The 12,665-nt window shown below is 43.6% G+C and overlaps 1 protein-coding gene across 1 annotated transcript in view; it reads left to right on the top strand.

Moving 5' to 3' along the window:
• The first annotated feature begins 1,861 nt into the window (after positions 1 to 1,861).
• Positions 1,862 to 12,665, top strand: part of LOC145411306 (uncharacterized) — a 191,696-nt gene continuing 180,892 nt past the window's right edge. The window contains exon 1 of the mRNA XM_080281326.1: positions 1,862 to 2,113. Coding sequence (XP_080137452.1) covers positions 1,862 to 2,113 — 252 coding nt within the window. The remainder of the gene's footprint in view (positions 2,114 to 12,665) is intronic.

Below are 12,665 nucleotides of genomic sequence, written 5' to 3'. Positions count from 1 at the left end.
CCTACAGATATTAGAGGGAGCCTTGAGAAAAGCTAGTGGTTAGAAAGTTAAGGGAGAGTAATGGGGTGGGGGGTAGCTGAGAGGAAGCAAGGGGCTGGTGGGGTAGTGAGGATTTGTGCTGGAGACAGAGAAGAAATTGTTGGGATAGTGAAGACTGGTGATGGGAACTGTGAGGAGAGTGGTGAGGATTGCTAACAGTGACAGGATGGAGAGGAAGAAGCTGAAAAGGGACGAAGGACTAACAGGGAGCTGGTGGTGAAGACTGGGGAGAAGGCTGGTAGGGTAATGGTGATGAGTGGTAAAGACAGCTCAGAGGCAAGGGGCTAGTAGAGGGCTGGTGTGGTGGGTGCTAGAAGAGGACTGGTTGGTTAGTGGGGGTCAGTGGTGGAGAGTGGGAGGGTTCTGGTAGCGGGGTTAGTGGGGGTTGATCGTGAGGATTGGTAGTAGTAAGGAGGATGTTGAAAGAGACGCGGGGAGGTATCTGGGCAGTGGGGACTAGAGTGTTTTGAACTGGTGGGAAGAAAAGGCTGGTAGCAGTGAGGAAGTAGCAGAAGTAAAGAGAGTGCTAGTTGGGTGCCGAAGAGTGGGACAATGTTAGTAGTGGGGAAGTGAGGTCGTGTTGGAGGGCACTGGTGGGGTGCTGGAGATTGGGAAGAGAGTGGTGGGGACCATTTGGGTGGTGGGGAGTGGGGCAGTGGGGGCTAGTGAGGGCAGAAGCAACTTTCACTCAGGTGTCTGGGGGGCGAAGACGAGGTGACTGCCGCCTCCCTCCTGCCTGTCCTGCTCTTCCGTTCACCTGCAGTGCCAAGTTTCACCCAGCATTACCTTCCCTCCATCTGCTGCCCTCTCACCCTCCTAAGTGCTCCTGGGACCTCTCTAACAGCACTTCTACTTATAGACCGTATCCATAAAGGTAATTAAAGTGACCCACCGCGAGGAATACTTGAGAGGGAGTGAATGGTGAGGATGTAACCATTATGAGGATCATCTTCACCAGCCGCCGCCACCTGGTGCGACAAGCCCGGCCGCGCGGCGCAACCTTACTCCTCTGCGGCCTGTGAGCGACTGACTCGGAGTGGTCACTTACTATTCACCTCTCGTTGGCTGCCTCAGGGCGAAGATGCGCCGCCTACTCGCATTATCCAGCCAATCACGAGACTTTCCATGGGGAACAGGTTTGCTGGGGTTTTATATTTGCGTTCGGCGTTATGTGAGGCGTTTTGACATTTAATTTTTCTGGGTGTCATCGAGATGTTTGTTGGTTGTCAGCGGTGAGGGAGAGTGAGGTCCACAAGCTGTGAGCAGCGACGGTGGGCAGGAAAGAGAGTAAAGTGAGGGTGAGCGGCAAGTGTGAGTGCGGGGTCGAGCTGGGGTCAGCCAGTGGGATGTTCTGGTGCTGCAAGAGTTAAGAGTTGAGATCTGGCCGCTTAGAGGCTGGTGTGTCCACTGCTCTCGCTGCCTCCCGCCTTCCCTTACCTTTCCTCGTTCTCTCCGCTCTACCTCCCGCGCTCTCCTCTCGTCTTTTCTACTGACGAAGTTACAAACAAGGTGACGAAACCAGAAAAGAAGCCAGGGTGGGGCTTGAGAAGTAGCTGTCCCGTAGACCTTTGGCCCCACCTGCCCTAAACGAATGACCTCATTCCTGGTGGAGGTGGGCACGGGCGGGTGGTAGCCAGCAGATGCGTGGGAGCCGCGCCCCGGTGCACACGCGCCCCTCATGTGCACCCGCTCCACCGTCCTCCGCCCCGTGTACACGCCCACACGGCCCCGAGTGCCAGCAGTGCCCGTGTGAGTGCCAGTGATGCCCCCGGTGTAGTGAGTGCCATCGTGACCCAGTGCCCGTGATGCCCCGCGAGCAGTGATGGACACCTTTAGTGAGAATAAGCCGGATAGTGGAGTGCTGGTGTCCCCCAGACCGGTGATGTACAGTAACATGGTGTGCCAGGTGGACAGTGCCAGGGATGTGGTGGGGGGCGCTCCCTCTCCCAGCGTCACCCCAGCCCTCCCCTCATGCGACCCTTCCGTCACACAGCTGCCCCCACCCCTCACGATCACCAGCGAACACCAGGTATCTCACCAGAACCAGACCACCGACTCACTACCCTTCATTAAGGTAAGTCTTACATCAGATAGCCAAGCGTAGCATCTTGTACCCAGAGGCGATAAAGAACAAAATTCAGGGTAGCGTGGAGAATATTTCTGTTCTGATCTGTTCAGAGAAAGCAGACTATGATACTAGTGTTCCACGAAGATTCTGTTCATACTCGACATGCCACACAGAACCCCCGCCACAGGCAGTAGATCATTTTCTTATCATGCATCGAAGTCTCTCCATGCTGGCGTACGACGGAAAAACATACATACTGTACAGCATATCCATGGCCTTACCACAGGTATAAACGCAATAAGAAGACGATTAGGTTTTGCTGGTAAACATCCAGTTAGTCAAAGAGTCACATCAGAAGTGTCAAGTTTGTGTATATTGGTGGTGTTCCGTTAGTGTACCCAGTGTTCCGTTAGAGTGCTGGTGGCTATTGCGTGGGTGTATATTAGTGAGTGTTCTGTTGCAGTGTATTAGTCAGTGTTCCGTGAGAATGTACGAGTATTGAGGAGTATTACGTCGAAGTGTATCAGTGGAGATCCATCAGAGTGCTCTGGTGAGTTTCGTTAGAGTATGTTGGGGTGTGTTCGATTAAGGTGCATTGGTAGATGTTCTGTTACTTTATTAGTGTCCCGTTCATATTTTGGTGGGTGTTTCGTTAGAGTCCACTGAGCTTCCGGTAGAGTGTGTTGGCGAGTGTTCTGCCAGAGTGTATTGGCAGGTATTCCGTAACAAGCGTACTGGCGGCTGTTCCATCAGGGTGTACTGGGTGTTCCGTCAGAATGTAGGCTATTAGTGGAGTATATTGGTGGGTGTTCCATAGTGAACTGGTGTGTTCCGTTCGAGTGTACTGGCGAGTCCTCTGTAGTGAATCAGCATGTTCCGTTGGTCTATTTGTGGGCGTTGTTTTATAATATATTTGTAAAAGGGGGTGGAACTCGTCAAAACTCCCTTCTTGATATATGTAACGTATGGCGACCTTTGTGCAGTCGATATGCAGAGATCTTATTTTACCTAACTAGTGTACAAGTGTTCCGTCATCCTGTAGTACAGAATGTTGCGTTTGAGTGCGCTGGCGTTTCGTTAGAGTGTCTTGTTTTGCGTTAGAGTGTGTTGGCGTTCCGTTAGCCTTGTTGAATGTTGCGTTAGTGTTGGCGTTCCGTTAGTGTGTGTCAGTTTATGTTCCGTTAGCTAGACTGTATTGAAGAGTGCGAGCCTGGCAGTCATGTTACTCTTAGGTGTTCTCATGCGAGCGGGGTACGTCGGACAATTAAAGACAACACAATAGGCAATCAGACGCGCGTGCATGCGTTCCCGGTGCGTGGGAAACGAGCCTGTAAACACTCCCCCAAATACCAACCTGACGTCCGTACCCTCACTTACATGTGTCCACCGTGGAGAGGGTAATTCGTAGGCCACATGATTCAAGCATAGGATAGCAAAATACATTATCAGTAGAGCAAAAATATGGAGTTAATTAGCGTAAAGCACAATTATGCGTGCCATCACAAGTATATATAATAATCCAACTGTCAGTTCACCGCAGGATAATGATAACTCTTAACTCCAGGTGGTGATTAAAAAAAACAGGAAAGAAAAAATTAAGTTATGCAAACGAATTGAGTGCAAAATGAAACTGGGTATAAATAGACACAGCATAGTACTCTCCGGATCTTTCGAATACCGTAATAAATGTATATTAGCATACTGCATATTAAGTAGTAGTATCTATTGTATTTTTTTTTTTATTCTTATTATCTACAGACAGTTTATATTCAGCTTTAGGGGAGACTTTTCGAACTGGAAGGGTTTACTTTGATTAACCCTTCCACTACCACAAGTGTCCCGTAAGGTGAATAGAATCGTCCTTAGAAAGCAAGAATGAAATACAACACGCCATCTGAGCAAAGCAGGCTAGGCTCTCACAAAGTATGATTGAAGTTCAAGGGTTGTGTTCTCTCCACTTTTACGTCTTGGGTTTCACAGACGATTAGTGGGAACAAGAAGTGTGCAAAAAAAAAAAAAAAAAAGTTACATACCTTGGACCGTATATTTATAGACTCTTTTAAGCTTCAGTTGTATTTAAGATTCCATGCATATACCTCTGATTTCACACGCACAGCAGGAATATAGTACACAATCAGACCAGACTGAATATTAAAGCGAAAATATACGATAAAAAATGACTCCGGGTAATAATGAATATCTGTGAAGACTTGTTTATTGTAGGACATAGGTGAGATTATATATAAATACTGGTCATGCTATTTACATTCCGTGGTTAGTCCCTTCACTACGCTGACTAATTTTTTTTTTTATACATGCTGTAGAAGAGAGGTTGAATGTGTCTCCTAACCCCTTCGCTACAAGACTTCTCCCCTAATAAAAATCGGTTGGTGGTAGTATGAAGAACGTTAAACTTACGCCGTTGTAATGAAGAGATTAATCCCTTTTCTTTTTTTCTCTTTTTTTTTTATTCTTGCTGCTGCCCCTCAACGATGTTATTCAGATTAGGGAGACTTCTCGAACTTGACAAAGTTGATATAATCTTCATAAGCCCATTCAGAGTGGGAGGGTTTTCCTAAGCCGAATTTGTCTGCAGATACGTTAGCAAGAATAAAGTAAACACACCGCGCTTTTGAGGGTGTTGGCGTTCTCAGACTCCAGTACGCACTCTCTGTTGAATAAAATCGTCTGGCATTAGGTGGAATATACTAGTGTTCTTCCGGCCATGAGTGGGATAATGACATGACGAAGCGTAGATTCCGTTTATTCCGATGATGAGTGAGGCTCCTGATGCATCGCTTTATTGTTCGATTACGTCTTCTTTTGGACCGGGATGAATTCTGTCGGAACTGGTTTTCTTCGTGGCTAATTGAGCGACACCAGATTAGAGACAGGGTTGACTGATGGCTTGGGTATGTCGAAAGTTGCTGGCAGAGGATTCGAGCCCGAGCAAATGGTAATGAATAAATAATATCTTTATAAGTGGGTGATAGTGTCCAACTCATGTGTGGGTAGATTTGCAATCAGTCCTCCATGACTCACTCTTTGCTGAGTAAAATCGTCTGGCATCATCTGGAATGTAGTACCAGATTTGCTCCGACCATGAGAGGGTAACTTGTGCCAGTAGCCACATCCACCCAGGATTCTGTGACCCATTCATGTAAACAAAATCACATGACGTTAGCTGAAACAGAGTACTAAAGTTGATGCGACAATGAAAGGGTTAAAAAATCATGTCGTGTTTGAGCGTAACCGCTGGGAGAAGATTCGAGCTGAAACCACTGGTAATGAATAAGCTCCATTTTATTACAGTGCGTGATAGGCTGATATCAAACTCATCTGTGGCAAAGTTGAAAATCAAGTTTAATCGAAGAAACACTATAGTTGCGAAGATGAGTAGTTGGCCCTATGGGATTTTTTAAAGTCATATCCGCTCAGGGAGGGGACAGTACCCGGCATTTTTTTCAATATGTGATTAAGGCTGAGTCTGGAGGAAGCTTATTTTCTTAGTTTATTCTTATTGTTACCACACGATTTTCTTTGGCTTACGAGGGACCACCATTAATAACAAGGTTCATTTGGTATACCTGACGCCTCCAGTTTGAAAAGTCTGACCTAAGCTGAATGAAACCATCTGGAAGATAACAAGAAACATCCTGCTATGTAGCTATTACCTTTCGTATTATATCACACTTCCGCTATCATTAACCTCTTCGCAGCAGTGGCACTTTGTGCTTTATATTTCTGCTGTCTCCAGTCATCTTCATTCAGTTTAGGAGAGACTAGTCGAACTGTAGAGTTTAGGAGCAGCTTCCATGAGTCCCTTCACTAGATGTCCTTCCATATCTAACAAAATCGTCAAGTGATAATATGAATAAGACTCAAAGGGCGACATCGTGATGACGACTACTTTTATTTAGTTTTCCTTATCTACATATAATTACGTACATGCAGCTCAGAAGACTTTTCTAACTAGAGAGGATAGATACAGCCTTCAATAACTCTTTGTTCTGCAAATCTCAAAAATTCAAGTTGTCAGGCAGCAGCAAGGTTAAAATGAAAAAGATATCGTCGGGTTGTAGGAGTTAAGGCCAAGGCAGTACGAAGCACACGCTACAAATAACACTGATGAAAAAAATAATAAGTCGGTTATATATTACCTTCCTTACTCCGGGGCTTCAATCACCACAAGCCTCTTCATTGCGATGATGTCTGCGTTACATTATTCCTTATACTTCAGGGAAAATCTCTCAAAATGGAGGGACTAGCAAGATTCTCAGTAAGCTCCTTCGTTATGAAAGCTTTCCCCCAAGCTGAATATAATTGTTAGTTGGCAGCAAGAATAAAATAAAAATGACCGTGTTAAAGGAGTTAATAATGAACTGAGAATGAAATCCCCTTCTAAACAAAGCCTTCACACACATAGGATCCTTCTGCTGGGGTGTTAATCTAAATACAAAGGTCAGGAAGCAGTAAGAAAAAAAAAAAAAAAGACGTCCACGTGTTGAAGGAGCTAATAATCAGCCGAGAATTAAATAAATCCTTCACACACAAGCAACAGCGACCGCCGGGAGAGATGACGGAAAGTACAATGAGAACTGAATCCGAATTAGACAGATCCAATTAAGATTAATCCTGCGAACGTCCCGTAAGCTTATCAGAATTATGTATGTTACAGCTGAGTACCCTGAATTGGATAAAGCTCTCCACTACGATGACGTGGTTTGTAATTAAGATTAATCCACTAAATGCCCATAAAAGTATCGAAAATATGAATAATATAATTGAATACCTGGAAGTCGGTGTTAATAGTTTGAAGTAAACATTAGATTAACTTCCTTACTATGATGTTTTACAGTATATCGTTTATTCTTGCCATCTTTGGACGATTTCAGTCAGCAATGAGGAGAATTTTCAGACTAAAAATTTAGCAACAACCTTCCTGAACTCCTCGGCTAAGAGTGGGTCTCCTACGATGAATGAAATATTTGAATAGTACACCCTTCCCTCCCCACCCCCATTAAAAAAAAAAAAAAATGTTCTGAAGACCACAGATTCATATATGCCTGGTGAGAGGGTGGCAGGTTCATGTAAGGAAAAATAATATTAATTTCCAGGGTTTCATCACTGATCCACACAGATACGTACAGAAAGAATGCTTGTCAGTCTGTTTTGTTCTTAGCAAACATAGGTATTACTGTATATTTCCCTCCTAAGTACCATTCCTTGTATCATACAACTACCGCGAGACGATTTCCTTCAGCTTAAGTGACGTCTCTTGTAGTGAAGGAGTTACAGATGATATCCAGTAGCCCTTTCAAGGCGGTTATGTCTTCTTCATTTTACTCTTTTTTTATAACTTATTCATCTCAAGAAAGAGCTCGTAGTAAATGGGTTAACCCTCCAAAGCCCAGGTTTGCTGCACGTGAGACTGAGTGAGGAAGGCACTAAACTTACCGCCCTTATCCTTTCGGCTCTTAGTAGCCTTCTGACACTGGGCTATAGAGGGTTAAAAAGTACGGTGAGATGTTAACCTAACCTATTAATCCCTTCTTCATATTGACATGCCTCGTCTTTTGCTATCGTCAGAATTTTTGCCAGCTTAGAGGCGGTTAAAGGCATCTATTTAACAAAGGCTTTGTTTAACCCCTCCAGTTCGAAACGTGTTCCCTAAGCTGAATTAAAGCCTACTGATAGTGAGTCGGCAGCAAAAATCAAGTAAAAATTAAAAGATCATTCTGAAGGGGTAAGTGTATCAAAGCACGGTGATGATGATGGGACAATGATGGTGACCCTGAAGAAAAAAGTAGACTGCTGTTTTTACAAAATAATTTATGATAATGCGACATAGGAGAATTATCATACATTGAATACTGCTCTTATTACAAGCTAAACACTACGTTAACACAGCATATAAGAAGTACTGTATAATAATAGCGTCTCAGTACTAACTCAAACCATGGTAACACAGCAGGTACAGTTCCGGGCATAAATATTGATCCGCATCATTACGATAAATAACAAGACAGTGAGCAATAACTTTCGAAGTAGTGATGCGATCTTCGGAGCCCAGCAAAAATCTCAGAATGCTGTGTAAGTGTTTCATTATTATTCGACTAAAAAGTGGATCGGTATTACCTTCCGCAGCTTACATGAGGAATATCGTGAGACCTGAGACTTGGATCCGGGATTCCTAGAGCTTGAACGATGTGTGGATGATTCTGTGGCCCGTTTTGCTGGACATGTTGCTGATAATTCTCCCTCTTTTGTACCTTTTTCTCTCCTGCTTCTGGATTCCTCTTAACCCCATTTTTAGGTGGGATAGGGGGTCAGGATAATGATAAACTGCTCTTACTACTAACAAAACCTACGATAACACAATAGCTACAAGAGAAACATCGTGAAATATAACTAAGTCTTACTACTACCCTGAAATTACGTTAAAAGGATAGATAAGAATAATAATAAAATAGGATAGACTTTATTGGAAACTAAAAAGGACGGCTCCACAATACCTTACATGGAAAGGATCGCAAAATATATCCGGCTTTTCTCTAGGGGTGTGCAAGCCGACCGTTACAATACATACTAAAACGTGTGATCAGGGATAACACAGTAAATAAGAAAGATTGTAAAATTACAGGACACCGTATGGGCAACATGACCCTTTCACCTGGAGGTGTGTCTCCTAAACTGAGTATAAATATAAGGCAGTAGCAAGAGTGGATATAAAAATCACGTCACGGTACTGAAGGCGTTCATGAAGACTGTTTCCAACTCTGTATTTAGGGAAGCCTATCCAAAACTGAATCTAGGACTGAAGCACTTCACGACTTTAATCTCGGCAACATCACACCTACTTAACCCTTTTACTACTGCACAGGAAGTTCCAATAAGCTGCGTAAAATCATCTGGAAGTAACAACAATAAACTCGAAAAAAAAAAAAATGCCCGACCATATGGGACTGTGTAAAGTGGAGCACCGTATGGGACTTCACTAGAGGGAAGCATCCTGCATGCTAAAATCTTTTGGGGGAAGCTGACTAACCGGGCCGTTTCGCTAAAGTAAAGCACTGCATGTAGCGTCACTAGTGAATCACCTTGCGTGCGACAATAACTAAGGAGTGACTGACCACTGGGCCTCTCCAAGAGATGCTCCCGCACCTAAATAGAGTCTCACTGAAGGATTGATGTAAAGCATTTCTAGTCCTTTCTGCACAAGTGATTTCCTCCGTTCTGAAAGGATTATTAATTTTAGTCATATGCGTGTTCGACGAATCACCCTTATCGTCATTGTAAACGTTCCTTGGTATTTTTACAAAAGACGATTTTGTTCAGCTAAGAAAGCTCATGTCAATCAAGAGTTTAAAACTATCCAAATTAATCCTTTTGTTCCAGTGACCCGAGTGAGATCACGCCAGTCTGGTCAAAAATGATCATGACTAGCCATTACCTTCTTTAATCATACTGACGTTATTCATGCAGGGATAAACAAGGCGATTTTTTGTACTTAAGCATTGTTTGGCAGAAAAATGGTTAAACGCAATCCCGATCAACGCCTAGACATTTATAAACTCACTTGCGTAGTTTTACTCGCGCTAACGCAAGGTGATTTTGTTCAGCGCACAGGAATCACATCACTGAGACGGTAAAGAACGCTAAAAATTAATTCTTACGCTTCAGTAAACAAACTCGGGTGTTTTTGCTCAGGCTAAGAGCAGACTATTTTCATCAGCTGAGAGAAATCGTGTAATCAAAAACGTTTCCATTGTGACAAGTTTCTATAAGGAAAATAAAATCATCATGTGTTAATTAAAGTGAAATAATAAAGCACCTGCTGTATCATTCATGGTTAAAAAGCGGTACTGGGATTATTGCAAGACGATTTTGGTCAGACGCAGGAAATCGTCGGTATCAGGTGGTTAAAATTATCCACGTACCGTAACATTTTCTTTCCAGTCACTTCAAACACAAGATTATTTATTTATTTATTTATTTTTTAAGCTCCTTCAATCCAGGGATTTGTTTTACTATTTTTCTTCTCTTCACCACTAAATGATTTTTTTTAGCTTCCTAGATGCGGCATGTAGTGAAGGGATTAGAAATGAATCCATAAATCCCACTGCAACGCTAAGTCTTCCGAGAATTGAATTCAGGCGTCTAGAGGTAGAAAGAGTTTCACAAAAATACGTCATAGGAGTGAAGGGATTAACTGGGAAAAACGTCGATTAAAACTTTACCTTGCGCTCCTGTGAATGGGTTTAGACATTGGTATTCTGACTGGCGGAAGAATATTTGGTTCACCCCAAACAAATTCTCCCTGCTTTTCTCTCCTTGGTTAGTCATAATCTACCCAGTAACAGCTTCAAAGGGACGAATAGGTCTGTTGTTTGCTGTCTTTTGTATTCCTTGTATTCCTGTGAAGCAGCAGAAAATGTTAAACACTCACATGATGAAGACTGTTTTTATTTACCTTATCTCTTATACGAATCCACTTAGGCAACCGGGATGTATTATCGTGAACTATGGAGGCTGTTTAGCACCTCGCCTCGACGGGACTGTTTGCATATTTCACGTTAATATTCTCACGTGCATTATTAAAGCAAACTCAATTGATACTACAAAAGACGAGATTAACAAAGAGAACAATGCTAAGGGGTAATATGTAAATCGCTGAAGATGTGCTAGGGAGTCACCTACGTCCTCGAGGATACGGCCTATTGACGGTGTGAGAAGCAGGTTTGGCACCGAATTTCTGACCTGTAATTAGTCGGGCACTTCTCCTGGAGGGTCAAGGCTTGGCTGGTTAAAGGTGGGGCAGTTTAGAGAGATGGAGGAGATCAGAGTCAAATTCATAAAGGAATTTAGGTTAATGTACGGTAGTCTAGAGAGATGGAGTAAATTAGGGTTAAATTTTCAAAAGTTGAGTTAGTGCGTTTTAGGTTAAAGCCAGGAATATATGACTCTTCTAGGATGATCTTAGTTACTGTAATGGTAAGCTAGGAGATTAGTTTAGGTTCGGGTAAGATGGGGTAGATTCTCGTAGGCGGCTAGTATTCGATCTGCTTTGATTGGGTAAGGATAGTGTTAGTTACGCTAGGCTGCTGGGAATACGTTAGGTTATGTTTGGTCTGATCAGAATAGGGAGGATAAAGTTAGGCTGCTACGGTAAAGTTAAGTTAGGTAAGAGTAGGATTGGCTGTGTTAGACTGTTACTGTGTAGGATTGGGTAAAATAAGGGAAGCTGTGTTAATGTCATCGGGTTAACAATAAAACAAAAACAATCATCGAGACACGGGAAACGTACGGCAGAAGAGGGCACGTGATGCGCCCCCAGCCTGACCAAAACAAGACGCACCAAACACACTCCCCGCGGCGGTGAGTTACAGCCGGAAAGTCCACCACCACAGACGCACCCAGACGGCGACTTCCTGATTGTGCTCCCCCATCCTCCCACCTCCACCTCACTCCTCATTACTCAACCTCAACTAACTTCGTAGTATCTGAGTTTTCATGCCTCACGCCTCACCTTATCTCACTCCGCACACCTTACTTCATTCCTCGGTCTTTTCACTATTTTTCACACCACGCCTCACGTTTCATTCCTCACATTACACTTCATACGCCCTACTCCTCACCTTTCACACCACTCCACATTCTTCACACTACACCTGTAGCACCTTACCTCATTCTTCATTCCTCACACTTCATCTTAACTTTATATCTCATTCTTAACACCTCATTTTGCTTTATTCTTCATTCCTCAAGTCTCACCTTACTCCATTCCAAATTTCTTACACATCACCTCACTTCATTCTCCATTCCTCATACCTCACCTTACATCACACTTCATTCCACTCTACCCCTCACTCCTCCCCATGCCTCATTCTTCACTCCTCATATCCCTCCTACCCCTTCTTCATTCCTCACACCTCACAACATCTCAGTCTTCATTTCTCACGCCTCGTCTTACTTCAGATATCAATTCTCACACCACACCCCTCATCATCACACCTCACTCTTATATCTCCACTCCTAACCCCTCAATTTTGGTTTATCAGTTCCCACCTGTCATTCCTCGCATCCCACCCTGTACTGATCACACCTCTCTTACTCTCTACACCATGTATTTCATTTCTCACCTCTCACTCCTCTTACCATACCTCTCACTCTCACTTTTCACCTCTCTCTCCTAACAGTACACGTCTCGCTCCCACTCGTAACATATCACCACTCAATCCTCGCCTTTCACGACACACCTCTCACTGTTCACCTTATCCCCAGCACACCCAACTTTTCATTTTTCATGCTTTTCATCTCATTTTCAGCCCGATGTCCCCTAATTCTCACTCCCTATACCACACCTCATCTCCCATCCTCAATCTGCCCTCTCCTTTCCTCTCACTGGCCTACTTACTCTGCCACTTCATAGTCCACTTTTTACTTCTCACACGACACTTAACACCTCGTTTTTATTATTTATTTTTTTATTTTTTTACACTTCGCACCCTCCTCTCTTTTCTCTCTTTTTTCACATTTCTCATAACCAACGTGACTT

Source organism: Coenobita brevimanus, chromosome 89, assembly GCF_032717465.1.
Source record: "Coenobita brevimanus isolate Jiangsu-jjx chromosome 89, ASM3271746v2, whole genome shotgun sequence".
Taxonomy (NCBI): domain Eukaryota; kingdom Metazoa; phylum Arthropoda; class Malacostraca; order Decapoda; family Coenobitidae; genus Coenobita; species Coenobita brevimanus.
Note: the sequence above shows the minus strand (reverse complement) of the source record. Positions and strands in the feature narration are given on the sequence as shown.